The sequence below is a fragment of the Ciona intestinalis genome, chromosome 11 (genome assembly GCF_000224145.3).
Source record: "Ciona intestinalis chromosome 11, KH, whole genome shotgun sequence".
NCBI lineage: Eukaryota > Metazoa > Chordata > Ascidiacea > Phlebobranchia > Cionidae > Ciona > Ciona intestinalis.
Window position 1 is genome coordinate 2614795 of NC_020176.2, and position 13582 is coordinate 2628376.

A 13582-nucleotide genomic window follows, 5' to 3' on the forward strand; every position below is an offset into this window, starting at 1 on the left:
TACCACCAACGTGCGGCCAAAATTTTTCTTGAATAGGTTAGTCGTGTTTACGGTTTTACGCGACTCCAACTGGTTTTGTCGAGATTAAAGGGACAATTTGTATACGGATAGGGTCGTATAGATGCTCAAATGTGATACTTTTAAATTCCTTAATACGCTCCTGGATTTTATACAACATGGTATATAAAAATATAATTAGCTAGAACTAAAATCGTCGTTACGTTTTTGGGGATAGCGTCGTCTTTTGGAGAAAAAAAAAGAGAGTACTATGAACAAAACAGTTTCATGAAAGCTATAACAAACCAAACCAGTGCATATATTGTATTTTAATTTTGCCAAAGCCAAAAATTCATACATAAAAGAATCATACAAAATTCATACATAATGGGATTATTCGCTTTTGTAATCAAACATATTTACCGCTAATATTATGTGGTTAATTCTAAAAACGCTGTCATAGCAACTACATTAGCTCGACGTAAACGGTTGTATATGACCACTTACGTGCTCAATAATTCGACCGTGCTACAATAATGTATGAGATTTCCAAAATTTTTATTTATTTTATGGCATTTTTCCATAGGAAAATGTATCACTTAAGCTTAACTGTTTCTACTTTCTATAAGCTACACTTAAGGAACTTTAAAAACAAATCGGGTTTGGTATATTAAATTTATTTTACTCTCCAAAATTTTAACAGCAATCAGGCAATACATTGCATTCGTTTTACAAGTACTTGCTGTTCCTTTCTTGCTAAATGAAATCTAAAATATAAACTCAATCGTTAAAAAAGAGGTCAAAATTTTCTAATGCTAGTAATACCACAGTTATGCTCGGTACATTTTCAGTTAACATTTGGGTAAAAAATTATCTTACCGCAAGAAGATTTATTGGAGAAGATCTTCAAAGTTGCTGTTCATTATTTCGTCTAAAATTTAAACAAAAGTCAGCTTGACCATAAAATTAATCTAGTAAGCGCAAAAAGATTATAACGATCCAGGTCCAAAACGACGTGAAAGGTTTTCCTGTCACGTGAATAAAAATCTGGCAACTAAGTCGTGTCTACATTTGAGCAAATCGTGCAATCATAATTCATAAAAGTATAACTTACCAGCAAGGGCAGCTTGAAGTCTGTAAAGAAAAAAAAAATTAACGAACGTTTATATAGCAGAAGCATTAATTTTTTTATTATAGTTTCAAGTCACCTTTTGTTGTTCCATCTCCATCCTCCACTTGGAGCTGGAGTCGGGGTTGGACTTGGAGTTGGAATCGGAGTTGGACTTGGGGTTGGACCGGAAGAACAAGTACAACCGTGTCCGCCCAGACCACCGCTGGTGGCAATACTAAGCCTGCCGCTTCCGCCTCCATTAAGCGTGCCGCTTCCGCCGCCACCAGTTAGCCTGCCGCCACCTGTTAGCCTGCCGCCACCAGTTAGCCTGCCACTACCGCCGCCGCCAGTTAGCCTGCCGCTTCCGCCTCCAGTACCACCAATGTTGAAGGTTAGACCGCCAAGCGTGCCACTTCCGCCGCCACCAGTTAGCCTGCCGCTTCCGCCTGCATTAAGCGTGCCGCTTCCGCCGCCACCAGTAAGCCTGCCGCTTCCGCCTGCATAAAGCGTGCCACTTCCGCCGCCACCAGTAAGCCTGCCGCTTCCTCCAGTTGAAGTTATAGAAAAAACTCCACTAGGTACACTAGCAATAGGCTTTGTACGATGATTAAAATTCAGAGGACGTAGATAGGCGGCTTCGGCATAGACAACGCAAATAGCTAAAATGCAAGCAACCTTCATCTTAAGAGTTACGGTAAACAGTTAAATGTTACTGGCTCCTGAAACGATTTATATAGACCCGTGCTAAGTCCGGAGTTACTGATTTCGACATAAGGTTTGCGGAATCTCTCTCTTGACTGCTAGGAATGTTCTCTTCTTTTCGCAGTGCCGCTGCCAATCATTATTTTCCTTGAAACGATCATGCCAGTACTGTAACAAATGATACCAGTTGACATTGCCTAGAACAGTGCGAACGTTACGGGCTAGCATCGAAAATAGAGGATACTGTATATAGAGAGGCTCGTTACTGCCACTGTTGTATAGGCCCGCGGTGAGTTATCAAGCAAGAAACATAACAGTCGTTTTTAAACTTTGCGGATACAAAAGAAAACAACCAACTACAGGCAGGAGGAAATGCATGAAATTAAACCGGCGTGTTATATAGTAGGGTGGGGGAAGATGAGACACCTTTAACACATAATTTCCAAATAACCTGATCGTGTTTTAAAGAATCAACAACGGTCTGTGGAAGTCGTATGTATATACGGTTTTATAATTCTTTGAATGTTCTTCCTTTACTACCAAATGGAAAGAGAAAACAAAATGAAAAGGTGTCCCGTCTTCCCCCACCCTACTATAACTTAAAGTCAAAAAAGCTGCCAATAAAGGAAATGTGTTTTTTCTACAGAAATCCATTTAAGCGTAATTGTATCCAACCAGCAGTTAATGCAAACATGGCTTCATGGCTGTCACCACAATTCTATGCCCGGAACCTAATTAAGCTGTCATGTCATGCCAAGATGTCCCGGCGTTGTTATCGGTTTCAAGGAGAACTGCCAACAATGTTAAACGTTTTGTCTGAACGGGGAGGTCTTTCCTAAAAAAGTTCCGAGAAAACTGTACTTCTCGTTTCTTCGCGAATGAAGAAGTGTCACTCATTTCTCTTTGATTGGCGGGCAAACTTTTAGCGCCGTATTGCCTGTTTCCTAATGTATACAGTTCATGCTGATTTACAAGTTAGACCTATGAACGTTTGTCGCTGATTTTGAAACCTTCATAATCGAAGAGACAAATAAAATGTAGGCTAATCTTTTAAAACTAATGTTTGAAAGCAGCACCGCGAAAGGAAAAGAACATTTCTAGCAGCAGTTACAAAAAGAGAGATAGTTTCCCCAAAACAGAAGGAAAATCCATTACTCCAAAGTAAGTTATATGAAATGTGTAAGTTTAATAACTACCAGTCTACCACATTCATTTAGTAACACTAAATTTAGCTAACTATTTGGTTTAAATCTGAACACTTGTTTCGAAATTCTTAAATATACGTTTGGATTTTATTCAAGATATTTAAGATGTGGGATGTAAGAATTAAGATAAACGAAAATAATATTACAAAGATCACAAAAACGAACAACTGTTTACGTAAAATGATTTGTAAGGTCACTGACGTGCCCAACAAGAACAAGTACGGTATGTACTTACGTGGCCAAAAGTGTGGCATGTCATGTACGAAACTACGAACGTTCAGAAAAAATTTAGTATTTCGAAAATTTTAGCAGCACGTACTTAAATTTTATAACCACTGTGTAACTGTATTGTATTTGCCTATCTAAATCGTTTCTATAATTTCAGGAACGTTTTATTTTTAACACAATCATGAAGGTTTACTCTGTTCTATTTCTCGCTATTGTTATTTTCACTGTAGTCGATGCACTTGAAAAGCTACAAATTGGAATCCAAAAGAAAATTCCAAAGGAAGAATGTACTCAAAAATCGAAGAAAGGAGACACCCTATCAATGCATTATACTGTACATATAAGTTATTTCATTTAGGACCTTCATAATGTCTTTAAAACTTGCCTTTTAGCTTTTCCTGGTGTATGTAACTTGGCAGATAGCATGCAGTGTATCAATATACGCTGTGTGTTTGAGATTCACATATCACATACCCATGTTATATCTTGAAACTTTGAAAGTGACCATGATATATTACACCATACTACTAATACTAACACTTCTGTGAATTAAATTTTTGGCATGAAACATTTTGATTTGCAGGGAGTTGTAAAAGATGGAGAAGAATTTGATAGTTCATTAAAGAGAGGACAACCCTTCGAGTTCAAGCTTGGTGCAGGGCAAGTTATTGGGGGATGGGACCAAGGTCTACTCGGGTGAGACATACGTCATAATATACCAACTTGTTGTTAATGTTACGTTTATTCAGTTTGCTTCTAAATTGCATACAGGGCCGTGACTTAGAGCCCTGATGTAACATTTTGCAAAGGCAAACACTTGAACATGTAAAAATAGGCTAGTAATTTAGTTTTGTCTCAATTACTTTTTTACCACTACAAAGATGATGGAAAGAAGTTAAGATAATTGTGCCCAATGGTCCTAACTTGCTGGGGTGCATTTAGTCTTTCATAATAACTTTGGTTGCTTTTACATCACACTATCACAGATATTATTATTACAGTCAACATTCATTCTTTTATTTTGTAATCAGTAATAATAAATTATTATATTATAATTACTATAGAATGTGCATTGGGGAAAAGAGAAAATTGGTGATTCCTCCTCATTTAGGTGAGAATAATGTTTATAAATTATTTTGCCAAAAAGTTACAGGATCCGGATGTACAGAAATACTGAGTTTTTTAATGATTTAAAGGCATATTGTATTCCAAAACTATTCTACTTTACGTGAGTGAGGCCCTACAGTGCCATGGGACCTGTGGTACAGACATTTTGACACCCAGGGTGCTACAATCTATTAGTGATCACTATGTTGTTGCAATATTTTATGTATGTGCCTTACCGCAAAACCATGAAACTAGAGATTAAACTAACATTAACCTATTATTTTTTACTTTATAACAGTCAAAATTAAATTTATAACCACAATATGTGTAAATAATGCCCAAAATTAAACTTAAATAAACATATTGCGGAAACAACATATGTGCCTACCTATCGTCTTGTTTTAGGTGTGTCGTTTGTCAAAATTAAATTTATAACCACAATATGTGTAAATAATGCCCAAAATTAAACTTAAATAAACATATTGCGGAAACAACATATGTGCCTACCTATCGTCTTGTTTTAGGTGTGTCGTTTACTTGAGATAACATTTTAAAATATCGTAGGTGTAGCTTTCAATGTTTGTCTAACTCAAATAAATGTACCTTTTCAACAAAGGATTTGGGTGGGTCATATTCTGCACCAAGATAACAATTTAAACTTTTAGTCACTAAGATCTTGATTACAGGTTATGGAGACCAAGGGGCTGGTGGTAAAATTCCTGGCGGAGCTACACTGGTGTTCACTGTCGAGCTGCTAAAAATTAATGGCAAGGGAAAAGATGATGCAAAAAAAGAATTGTAAAAATTTAACTTATTTAATTCTCTGAATACAGTGATTGCCAAAGAGATGAAAAAATTTAGATGAAAAACTGCATTCCATATAAATTGTGACATTGTGTACCAATAAATGCAATGTATAATGTATGTGTATAAGCTTGATGTAAAAATGTGTTTTGTAACGAAGCATGGTTAAGGGGCAAAATTGGGTGATTATTAATTTAACACTAATAAAAGTTAAGAAAGCAAATGTTAGCGTTATAAAATATCAGTAACATGTGGATTAAAACATACAGAAAAATATTTTTGTTTTTAAAATGCTCATTTAGAACTAGAGGGCAATTACAAAAGTTAAGACATGTGACACACTCTTCAGGTTAATAATACGTTATCACCATTCATTCAATTAAAAGCATTGAGTCTTTATATTTCCTAGTCCTACAAATACTGCTTTGGCAGCTATTGAATAGATTTGCCACAGTCTTAGAGACCCATAGGTCATTCACATACAAATTGAGCTTATTTTTAAGGTAAGCAGTTAATATCAAACAACAGATAGTAGTTTTTGCTAATACACAGAGCCCAGAGGCAAAACTATTTTAATTAGGGTGGCAATTTTGTCACACATTAAATGACTTTTAAAAATTAAAAAAAAATTGGTGGAAAACATAGACTTGATTAGTTGCTTCTGGGGAGGATGTTAGGAAAAAGGAACTTTAATCGGTTTTACCATTAGCGTGCAGCTTTTCCTTTCCATTACTTACACCACCTTTTCCTCGACTGCCATTCTCTTTCCCTTTTCTTGATTTCTTGATATAGGCATGCATGTAGAAGTTTGAGAAAAGCAAAATGAATGAGAAAGCGTACAAGATAAGTGCCCAGTGCATCCAAACAGGCGAGGGACATTTAACGTACAATGATCGAGCAGTATGGTAGATGGCAAGAACAAATTGAACCTGGGAAGTTATGGACACTTTATTTATTTTGTGGTTGGTGAAAACTAAATAGAACTACATAGGTTTAACAAAGTCATAAACTCTTTATATTTTATATTAGTAAAATTAATATCTATGTAACTAAATATAATAATCCTGCATTAGAATAGGTAAGATAATAAGCTTTTCAGCAACCTTTAAAAAGGAAGGAAATGATATTTAAAGCGTATCCTTTAGTTGCCGTTATAACGTACTAGCTTATTAGAATTGTGGGAGTTAGGCTGAATATCAAATTCCAAAAAATTTCCACAAAAAGCTGTCACTTTATTCTAGTGTTTAACAAACGTTTATGGTTCATGGTTATTTTAGAGACATTAAACACACATAGCACCCCGCTTCAGTAAGTAAATAAACTAGATTTGAATGAATGTATTTATATGTATGTTATTCTATTTAACTTAACTTAGTATTTAGTAGTTGAAAGTAACAAGGACATGAGAAGAATATTGGTTGAATAAACACCTTGTGGCTTACTAGGGTTTAAAAATACCCAATATTTATAGTGTGGGAAATATCTTTTGGGCCAACTGTGGTCTAAATTCCAGGTCACCTGGCATTCCTCACCATAAGACCTTACCCATATAGGTTTACAGTACACATAGGAAAAAACTACATTAAAATTACAAGAATAACTCATACCAGTTGCAACATTGTGATATATTTCTTCCACCATAGAAACTTCTGCATGTGAGGCCCCAAGGCTGACAATCCATAGTACGTATACATGATAACATGAACACTGGAGTTCAGTATGATGCCAACAAATGCTGAAAAAAGGTTTAAAATAATGTGTAGCAACCATTTATAAACAATTTTATTGTCAGTAAAACATAATACATATTCTATAAAAAGATGTTAGTGTCTGACCGCAACAAAATGAATAAGAAGTTTTCAGAAATAATGCTTAAAAATTGACCACATACTTTATTGGGTCAAATTAAGCCTAATAAGTTAATAACCGCTATCAAAACATGACCACTGTAGGTCTAAGTACTTACATTGCCCACCAGGCACCCACTTTGCCCCAATCCACCACAACAGGGGCATGGTAGAATGGTGATAAACATGAAGGAAAGTTACTTGTCGGTCTCGTTTGCGTAGAGTGAACAACACAGTATCAAACAACTCAATTATCTTGGATACATAATACCACCATACAGCGTTTGCAACCTGAATCGCAGTGATGTGGTTAAAAAAAGGTTCTAAACGCTCTGGGCTATTTGCATATTATAGCCCAAAGCTAGACATTTTTAATACTGTGGGTTAGTAGTTGTTACTAAAGTTGTATATATTAACACTGAAACAAAAAAAAAGAAATATGAGGTGATGTTGGGAATAAAATACAAAGTTAACAGAGAAGTCTGTTTCTTTTAAATAAGACAAAAATTTCGAGCGCTTTTAAAACAATGTACACGGAAACTAAAGGAAAAAGGAAGCTAAAACAAAGAACCATTGCAGTTAAAGGAAATATGCATAATAAGGTATCACCTTCATTTCATTGGGATCGTATGAATCACTTCGAAGTGGTGTGCAAACCAAATCATACCCAGCCCCATAACTCCCAGTGACCACTTCTTGCAGGATATAATAATTTAATGCAACCAAAGCAAAGTTATATCCAGGGAGGAATAAACCAAAGTCAACTGGTGCTCTATGGTAAAATATTTTTTTTTTAAATTGTTGATATATGCGTTAATTTAAATCAGAGCTTTGGCATATCATAACATTTTATTTAGCTATACAATTACAATGGTTTAATTATCATAGCAAGAACTGGAGTTTAAAAGTTAATCCTATGGAAAGCAACTTACAGTAAAAACATACTACAGTAGATAGAAAAATAACATACAATCTATGGCAGATAATATAAGCTAACATAAAAAATAATTCAAACTAACCTTTTTCGCATAAAACGCGGCCCAATATACAGAACAAACGCCAGGTACAGCAACACAATAGCAATTGTAGGAAGGGGGTTTTCTATTAAAGGCCATTTTGCCACTCGGGGGTCCGCGAAAGTCAGCGTCCATTCGTAGAATCCTAAGAAACGATGAAGTACGTCCATGTTGCTACGAAATAAATTCAAATCGTACGCGTGTTGGAACGATTGTCACTGACGTATGATGAGACAGCAGACAGATAACGGATGGTTGTCAAGTTTTTCTCACATTCTCTCGAACTGAGCAGCGAGAGAATTATTGAAAAAAATTCTTGAGGTGTTGTTGAGAAAATGCCGTTAGAAAAAACAGTACGGACCGTTAAAACCAATGTTAATATATGTTCAATATATGTACATATGTTCAATATATGTACATATATTAACATTGGTTAAAACGCAAATATAGTTACCTCGTTTATGAGTTTGCAAACGAATAATTGTTTTAACGCAAACATAATAAAATATATATTCATTTGCACAGTGTTTTATTTTTACGAGCTTAATGTTAATGGTCGAACATGTATTAGTTCCCCAATCACTTTGTTCGCACTAATTGCGTAACAAAATGTTCTCGAGGTGACGATTTTAAAAATAATGTTTCATTTTCTTGCGCATGATTAATTGGGAGCAAAAACTGAAGTACTGAACAATATTTTCTTGGAATATATTTCGTCCCCGCCTATATAAAAACTCTGTTCGCGTTTAAAATCTCCGCATTTTTATGAAGCTTTTTGGAGGCAAGGTCGAAGTTCTCGTACGCAACTAAATGCATGTATTGTATTAAAATATTTGTTTTGGATAGAATTAAATCTGTTTGATGTTTAAATTTTAATATGGCTGATAAAAGGAAAGACCTGGCCAACACTGAAGACAAAATAACAGCAAATAGTGAATACATGCAACGGAACGGAGTGACGCAGCAAATAAAAGAAGCCATGCTCAAATTAATAGAGAACAGGCCACAACACCCGATGCTGTTTCTCGCCGAGTTTTTTGACTCCATTAATTCCGCAGAGAAAACTGATAAACTTCAAAGTGCAGTGAAAACGTTGAAACTAACCCACCATTCCCAGCAAGCATTCCAAACTAATCTAATGATCGCATATGATGTCATCAGTGCCCCGAAAGCCACGAACTCCAAAAAACCTCAACGTTTAGGCCTTACTGGCGGTGACTATGAACAACTACTTATTACCCTTGGTACAAACATACCAAAAAATATTTTATCAAATTTAATCGCAAAAGTTTGCTGTAGATCAAATGAAATGGTCCCTTTTGATGTTTTCCGATATGGTGTCATAGTGTGCCTTGTATGTAGTGAGTATGTGGAACTTGGTGCTGATTTATTTCATATATTGTGCAGCAAAGCTGATAACAGCATGGCTGACAAGCAAATATGCGATGCAACATTAGCTGTGTTTCAGAATGCAATTGATGGTTCAGTTAATTATGAAAGTAAGAGTGGTTTATTTTCCCTCAATGCTGGCTATAATCTTAGGCCAGATAAACTAGCCGTAGCAATGATAAATGCATCGGAAAGCTCCAAAAATAAACTGCTCATGAACCAAACAGATTTTATTTATGCCGTCTCGGAAATATTTTTGGGCAAAGTAAAACAAATTAAGTGAGAAAATTATTTTTTAGGGTTTAAGCATTTTTAAGTGAAATGTTGTTTCAGTACTGTAAACATTTACTATTAGACTGTTTTTGTAGTTTTTTTATACTATACAACACTGTATATTTCTATCTATATTATAACACCATATATTTAATTCTTGGTAATTCAACTGTGGGTGCTTAATACTATATTTGTGGTTAAAATTGCACTGTCTGTTCAATATTTTGTAACTTCGCCTTGTTTCAGTATTTGAACTCCTGTTAGACTTTTTTCTTATTTATTTCTAAATAGTTTTCTTCAAAATGAAGTTTTGTGATTGTAGTTTCATGCAGCACCACTGGAAGTTAATGTTGGGTTCCACTATTGTAGCAGGTAAATGTATATCATGCCACAACAATATATTCTAACTTAGGTAGGCTATCTGTAGAACATAACCTTTTTATCCTATATAGGTGTACTTTTTGTTTATTTGCATAAAAATTCAGTAAGTTTTCTATTTTATTATAAGCTGCTTGGGCCTTTTTTTATTTGCCACAGACTTTTTTGGTATTTTAATTAACAGTTGCTTAACTATTTTACAGGTGGTGGTTTTGCAGCTTACATATTTTACAAGAACAGAGGAAAATGTTGCCCACAGTCCAAAACTAAAGCTCAAGCTGAGAACCCATACGAATCAATCAAAATGCTGAATGAATATCTTGCTTTTAATTATGGTGGGCCAAGCGTGAATTGTAAATTTGAAGGCCCCCAAAATGGGTTTGATTTTCCAAAGAGAACTGCTGAAATTTGCTTGCAGTATTATACCCCTTCAGTAAGTTTAATAACTTCTACTACTGTAATTAGAAATAAGCAGCTAGCTATAAATAGTTTTATGTGTGACTTTTAGTAGTATAATTAAAAAATAATAAAACACCTTAAAAATTTAAGAACTGTCATTGTATTACATTGATTTTGATACACACAAACCCAAGTTTTTAAACCAATGGTGATATGAATAGTGAATATTAAATCCTAAGTAATCCATATTAGTTGTATCATTAATGAAAAATTTCATACACATATATATATATATATTCTAAATGCTAACACTTCAGGCTGAAATTGCAAACCGGGCATTGGACATTGGGTGCGCAGTGGGTTGTGCTTCATTTGAGCTCGCCGCACAGTTTGATGAAGTCATTGGGATGGACTACAGCCATGGCTTTATTAAAACATGCAACGTGTTAAAAGAGAAAGGCAGCATGGAATATGAAGTGTTGGTAGAAGGAGATTTAACCACCAAGCATACAGCAGTCATTCCTGGACACTTGGTTCGTATTGTTTGTGGCTTGGATATAGTGCGGAACACCAGCATTTCAATTTTGTTCTATGTGCTTTTTCCTACATGAAATTTTTCATTAATGATATTTTTTCTACATGCCATTTTACTATTGAAATTTTTTCTCATGAATTTTTTTTGTGACATTTTTATTAATGATCATCTATATCTACAGGACAGGAGTCGTTGTAAATTTCAACAAGGAGATGCTTGCAATCTTCCACTTGATTTGGGGAAGTTTGGATGTGTGTTGGCTGCCAATCTTATTTGCAGACTTCCCAACCCAACTGATTTTCTGCTGAGGTTAAGTAACTTGGTTGCTGAAGGAGGAATCCTTGTCATTTTAAGTCCTTACACTTTCCTGAGAGAATATACCCCAAAGGTATGTAGCTACTTCTATTCATGTTTGTATACTGTATAAAAAAATAGCAATGTTATAACTGAACAGTGTGCATGCTATCTTGCTGTGTATTAATACCTGTATGTGCTTCATGTATAAGAGGACACCCATTTTATAACTTGCTATAATATGTATGTGATTGCACCATGTACGTCTAGCTTTAACCAAACTTTAATTCAGGAAAATTGGCTGGGTGGTTTTATCGATGGTGATGGGAAGGAAGTTCGTGCTTTTGAAACTCTTCAGTCTCTGCTTGGCCCACATTTTACTTTAGTTGATTCAACAGATGTCCCGTTTCTAATTCGTGAAACTTATCGCAAACATCAATGGACTGCATCCCATGCTACTATATGGAAGCGCAAAGCCTAGAATGCATGATGCTTATGTTATTACAAACTGCAGTAAAATACAAAGTATAGTACATATAGTATTAATATCTTCAATTACTGCAATTAGATGCAAAATAGAATATAGCTTACACTGCCCATCTATACCAATAAAGTTGCACGGTACTCAGTGTTGGTTTGTTTATTATTAATTTGTAAGGTCAACTGACATTGTGACCTTGTATTTTATATTCAAGTTTGGTTAGTGGATAAGGTGAAAACATGGAAATGTTTATTGCAGTAGCTGTAACAAACATTGTATAGTTTAATATCAAGTCAACATTATTTTGCAAAAAGGTTAAAACAAAATAGAAACGATTTGGGACCAAAAATGAAAATATATTTTAATTAAGCGAAACGACTTTGGTGTATGTCAAATAGATTATGGTTTTAATCTCTTGGTTGGTGTTTTTATTTTGATCGGCATAATAATGTGACCTCAAGGCTAAAAAACAAACAATAACAAACTGTTTCCCGATTACTTGTTTGTTTTTCACAAGTCTGGGTACAGGCGACACAAAGATTTTGACTTTAATCTATTTAGCAGTACACGCAATTGTGCAAACAAACGATTTCGCCACAAAGATTTTTTAATTTACTTTGTCATTTTTTTGTTTGTTAAAAAACTGTTGATTATCGCTAGAAATAGTTTATACATATAAATACCCAAAGCTTTGTAATTGTGGTCCCACACTTCTGAATTGTCGGCGCAGCTGGTAATAGGAAGTATTTTGGAATTAAAGCGGGAATTTAAAAAGAAGCGACTTAATTACTTTGTTTGTTTTTATAAAGAGAAGTATATTTCTAAATATTCTGCAACATTTTACTGATATTCTCCGAAATTAGCATTGGCTTCATCACAAGAGCAAGATTTAAATTAAAATTACTGCTCAAAAATGTCGAATGAAATAACGTGGGAGGTTTGTAAGGAGAACGTTCAACCTTTGCGACATGGAAGAAATGTAAGTTACCTCAACGCAAGTTTACAGGTAAGTTGTAACTTTTTGATGTGTTTTGTTGCGAAGTAAAGCTTTTTATCTGCTTTATTTCGAATTAAATATGCAACAACTCTTATATTTGTCTTCTGCTTGTTCAGCTCGAACGTTTGTATTTGTATTTTCAATTTGTATTAAACTGTCTCTTATTACTGCTTGCATAGTAAAGATAAATTACGCTATGTATGCCACAGAAGTTTCCTTAATAAAATTCCAAAAAAGTTATAGATTGTTATTTTTATTATAATAATACTAATAAGTCAATCAGGATTGTAAAAATACCCCTTTTTCAGTGATAATGTCACCGTCCGGATCGTCGAAAAACGTCCGGATTTTTTAGTAGAAATAAATCCTATTTATATTAAAATCAACTTTCTTACGTTCGGCCGACAATATATTCTTTGGTTTCTTTGTTCTGTAATTATTGACGACATAAACGTGCGCTCTATTTTAACCGCATCGGTTACATTGCGAGAACACGGCGAATAGCTAAAATGACGAAACGGTTCGTGCAAACATTAAAAAAAATGCATTTTCCTAACACCTACTGTACTAATTTTGTCACAAATTATGTCACATGGAACCATTATGCGGTGAATTTAAAATGATATTACATTTATTAAAACGACGTATCTAAATGGGTAGAAACAAATGAAAAGTTTTACGCACGTTCATCGTGGATTAAAAATTTACGATGATTACGTCATAATACCTTTGATAAACTATTAAAATTTTAGAAAACAATTGTGGTTTATGTGCTTCTATATTTCATATAATTGTNTTATTCCCGATATAATTTAAGCA

General features: G+C 34.6%; 6 protein-coding genes and 3 long non-coding RNA genes across 11 annotated transcripts in view; 5 read left to right on the forward strand and 4 right to left on the reverse strand.

The window, feature by feature from the left end:
* Positions 1-658: 658 nt before the first annotated feature.
* On the reverse strand, positions 659-2254 carry LOC100182382 (glycine-rich protein 23). Of its 3 annotated transcripts, none has more exons than XM_026836599.1 (5): positions 1566-2254; positions 1206-1520; positions 1112-1131; positions 877-928; positions 659-764 (listed from the first exon to the last, which is right to left on the reverse strand). In XM_026836599.1, exons 1-4 carry the CDS (start codon positions 1787-1789, stop codon positions 888-890), a joined length of 600 nt encoding a protein of 199 aa, XP_026692400.1. In that variant the 5' UTR covers positions 1790-2254; the 3' UTR covers positions 659-764; positions 877-887. The 3 variants fall into 3 exon arrangements, with proteins under 3 accessions (XP_026692400.1, XP_026692401.1, XP_002121317.1); XM_026836600.1 differs by having other exon boundaries at positions 1206-1400; positions 1464-2250; XM_002121281.2 differs by having other exon boundaries at positions 1206-2248.
* Positions 2255-2805: 551 nt separating this feature from the next.
* LOC100175378 (FK506-binding protein 2) lies at positions 2806-5423 on the forward strand. Its single transcript, XM_018814144.1, has 4 exons — positions 2806-3577; positions 3827-3939; positions 4308-4354; positions 5037-5423. Exons 1-4 carry the CDS (start codon positions 3425-3427, stop codon positions 5150-5152), a joined length of 429 nt encoding a protein of 142 aa, XP_018669689.1. The 5' UTR covers positions 2806-3424; the 3' UTR covers positions 5153-5423.
* On the reverse strand, positions 3967-4301 carry LOC113474694. The gene is made up of 2 exons (XR_003396383.1): positions 4067-4301; positions 3967-4031 (listed from the first exon to the last, which is right to left on the reverse strand). It is a non-coding gene; the product is annotated as an uncharacterized LOC113474694 (long non-coding RNA).
* On the forward strand, positions 4363-4966 carry LOC113474693. Its single transcript, XR_003396382.1, has 2 exons — positions 4363-4755; positions 4875-4966. It is a non-coding gene; the product is annotated as an uncharacterized LOC113474693 (long non-coding RNA).
* A 420-nt stretch (positions 5424-5843) lies between the features above and the next one.
* On the reverse strand, positions 5844-8187 carry elo (polyunsaturated fatty acid elongase). Its single transcript, NM_001033842.1, is given in 5 exon segments — positions 5844-6083; positions 6762-6889; positions 7121-7292; positions 7611-7773; positions 8021-8187. Coding segments are annotated over 5 exon segments (870 nt in total).
* A 610-nt stretch (positions 8188-8797) lies between these two features.
* On the forward strand, positions 8798-9924 carry LOC100184748 (tubulin polyglutamylase complex subunit 1-like). The gene has a single exon (XM_002121207.4). The coding sequence runs from the start codon at positions 8895-8897 to the stop codon at positions 9687-9689; it is 795 nt and encodes a 264-aa protein (XP_002121243.1). The 5' UTR covers positions 8798-8894; the 3' UTR covers positions 9690-9924.
* On the forward strand, positions 9791-11914 carry LOC100180046. Its single transcript, XM_002122379.5, has 5 exons — positions 9791-10051; positions 10261-10490; positions 10774-10989; positions 11173-11379; positions 11578-11914. Exons 1-5 carry the CDS (start codon positions 9982-9984, stop codon positions 11764-11766), a joined length of 912 nt encoding a protein of 303 aa, XP_002122415.1. The 5' UTR covers positions 9791-9981; the 3' UTR covers positions 11767-11914.
* On the reverse strand, positions 11294-11593 carry LOC113474695. The gene is made up of 2 exons (XR_003396384.1): positions 11476-11593; positions 11294-11410 (listed from the first exon to the last, which is right to left on the reverse strand). It is a non-coding gene; the product is annotated as an uncharacterized LOC113474695 (long non-coding RNA).
* A 568-nt stretch (positions 11915-12482) lies between the features above and the next one.
* LOC100182383 (mitotic checkpoint serine/threonine-protein kinase BUB1) overlaps positions 12483-13582 on the forward strand; it is a 15297-nt gene continuing 14197 nt past the window's right edge. The window contains exon 1 of the mRNA XM_026836756.1: positions 12483-12772. Coding sequence (XP_026692557.1) covers positions 12680-12772 — 93 coding nt within the window. The 5' untranslated portion in view covers positions 12483-12679. The remainder of the gene's footprint in view (positions 12773-13582) is intronic.

What these genes read in the sequence shown, in the direction of transcription:
- LOC100182382 (XM_002121281.2), bottom strand. Translation starts at nt 1,789, where the DNA reads ATGAAGGTTGCTTGCATTTTAGCTATTTGCGTTGTCTATGCCGAAGCC. An exon ending in TGGAGATGGAACAACAAAAG is followed by an intron (nt 1,132 to 1,205) that starts GTGACTTGAAAC and finishes TTTTCTTTACAG; the next exon opens with ACTTCAAGCTGCCCTTGCTG. An exon ending in ACTTCAAGCTGCCCTTGCTG is followed by an intron (nt 929 to 1,111) that starts GTAAGTTATACT and finishes TTTAAATTTTAG; the next exon opens with ACGAAATAATGAACAGCAAC.
- LOC100175378 (XM_018814144.1), top strand. Translation starts at nt 3,425, where the DNA reads ATGAAGGTTTACTCTGTTCTATTTCTCGCTATTGTTATTTTCACTGTA. An exon ending in TGGGACCAAGGTCTACTCGG is followed by an intron (nt 3,940 to 4,307) that starts GTGAGACATACG and finishes TAATTACTATAG; the next exon opens with AATGTGCATTGGGGAAAAGA. An exon ending in GGTGATTCCTCCTCATTTAG is followed by an intron (nt 4,355 to 5,036) that starts GTGAGAATAATG and finishes TCTTGATTACAG; the next exon opens with GTTATGGAGACCAAGGGGCT.
- LOC100184748 (XM_002121207.4), top strand. Translation starts at nt 8,895, where the DNA reads ATGGCTGATAAAAGGAAAGACCTGGCCAACACTGAAGACAAAATAACA.
- LOC100180046 (XM_002122379.5), top strand. Translation starts at nt 9,982, where the DNA reads ATGAAGTTTTGTGATTGTAGTTTCATGCAGCACCACTGGAAGTTAATG. An exon ending in GGGTTCCACTATTGTAGCAG is followed by an intron (nt 10,052 to 10,260) that starts GTAAATGTATAT and finishes ACTATTTTACAG; the next exon opens with GTGGTGGTTTTGCAGCTTAC. An exon ending in TGCAGTATTATACCCCTTCA is followed by an intron (nt 10,491 to 10,773) that starts GTAAGTTTAATA and finishes CTAACACTTCAG; the next exon opens with GCTGAAATTGCAAACCGGGC.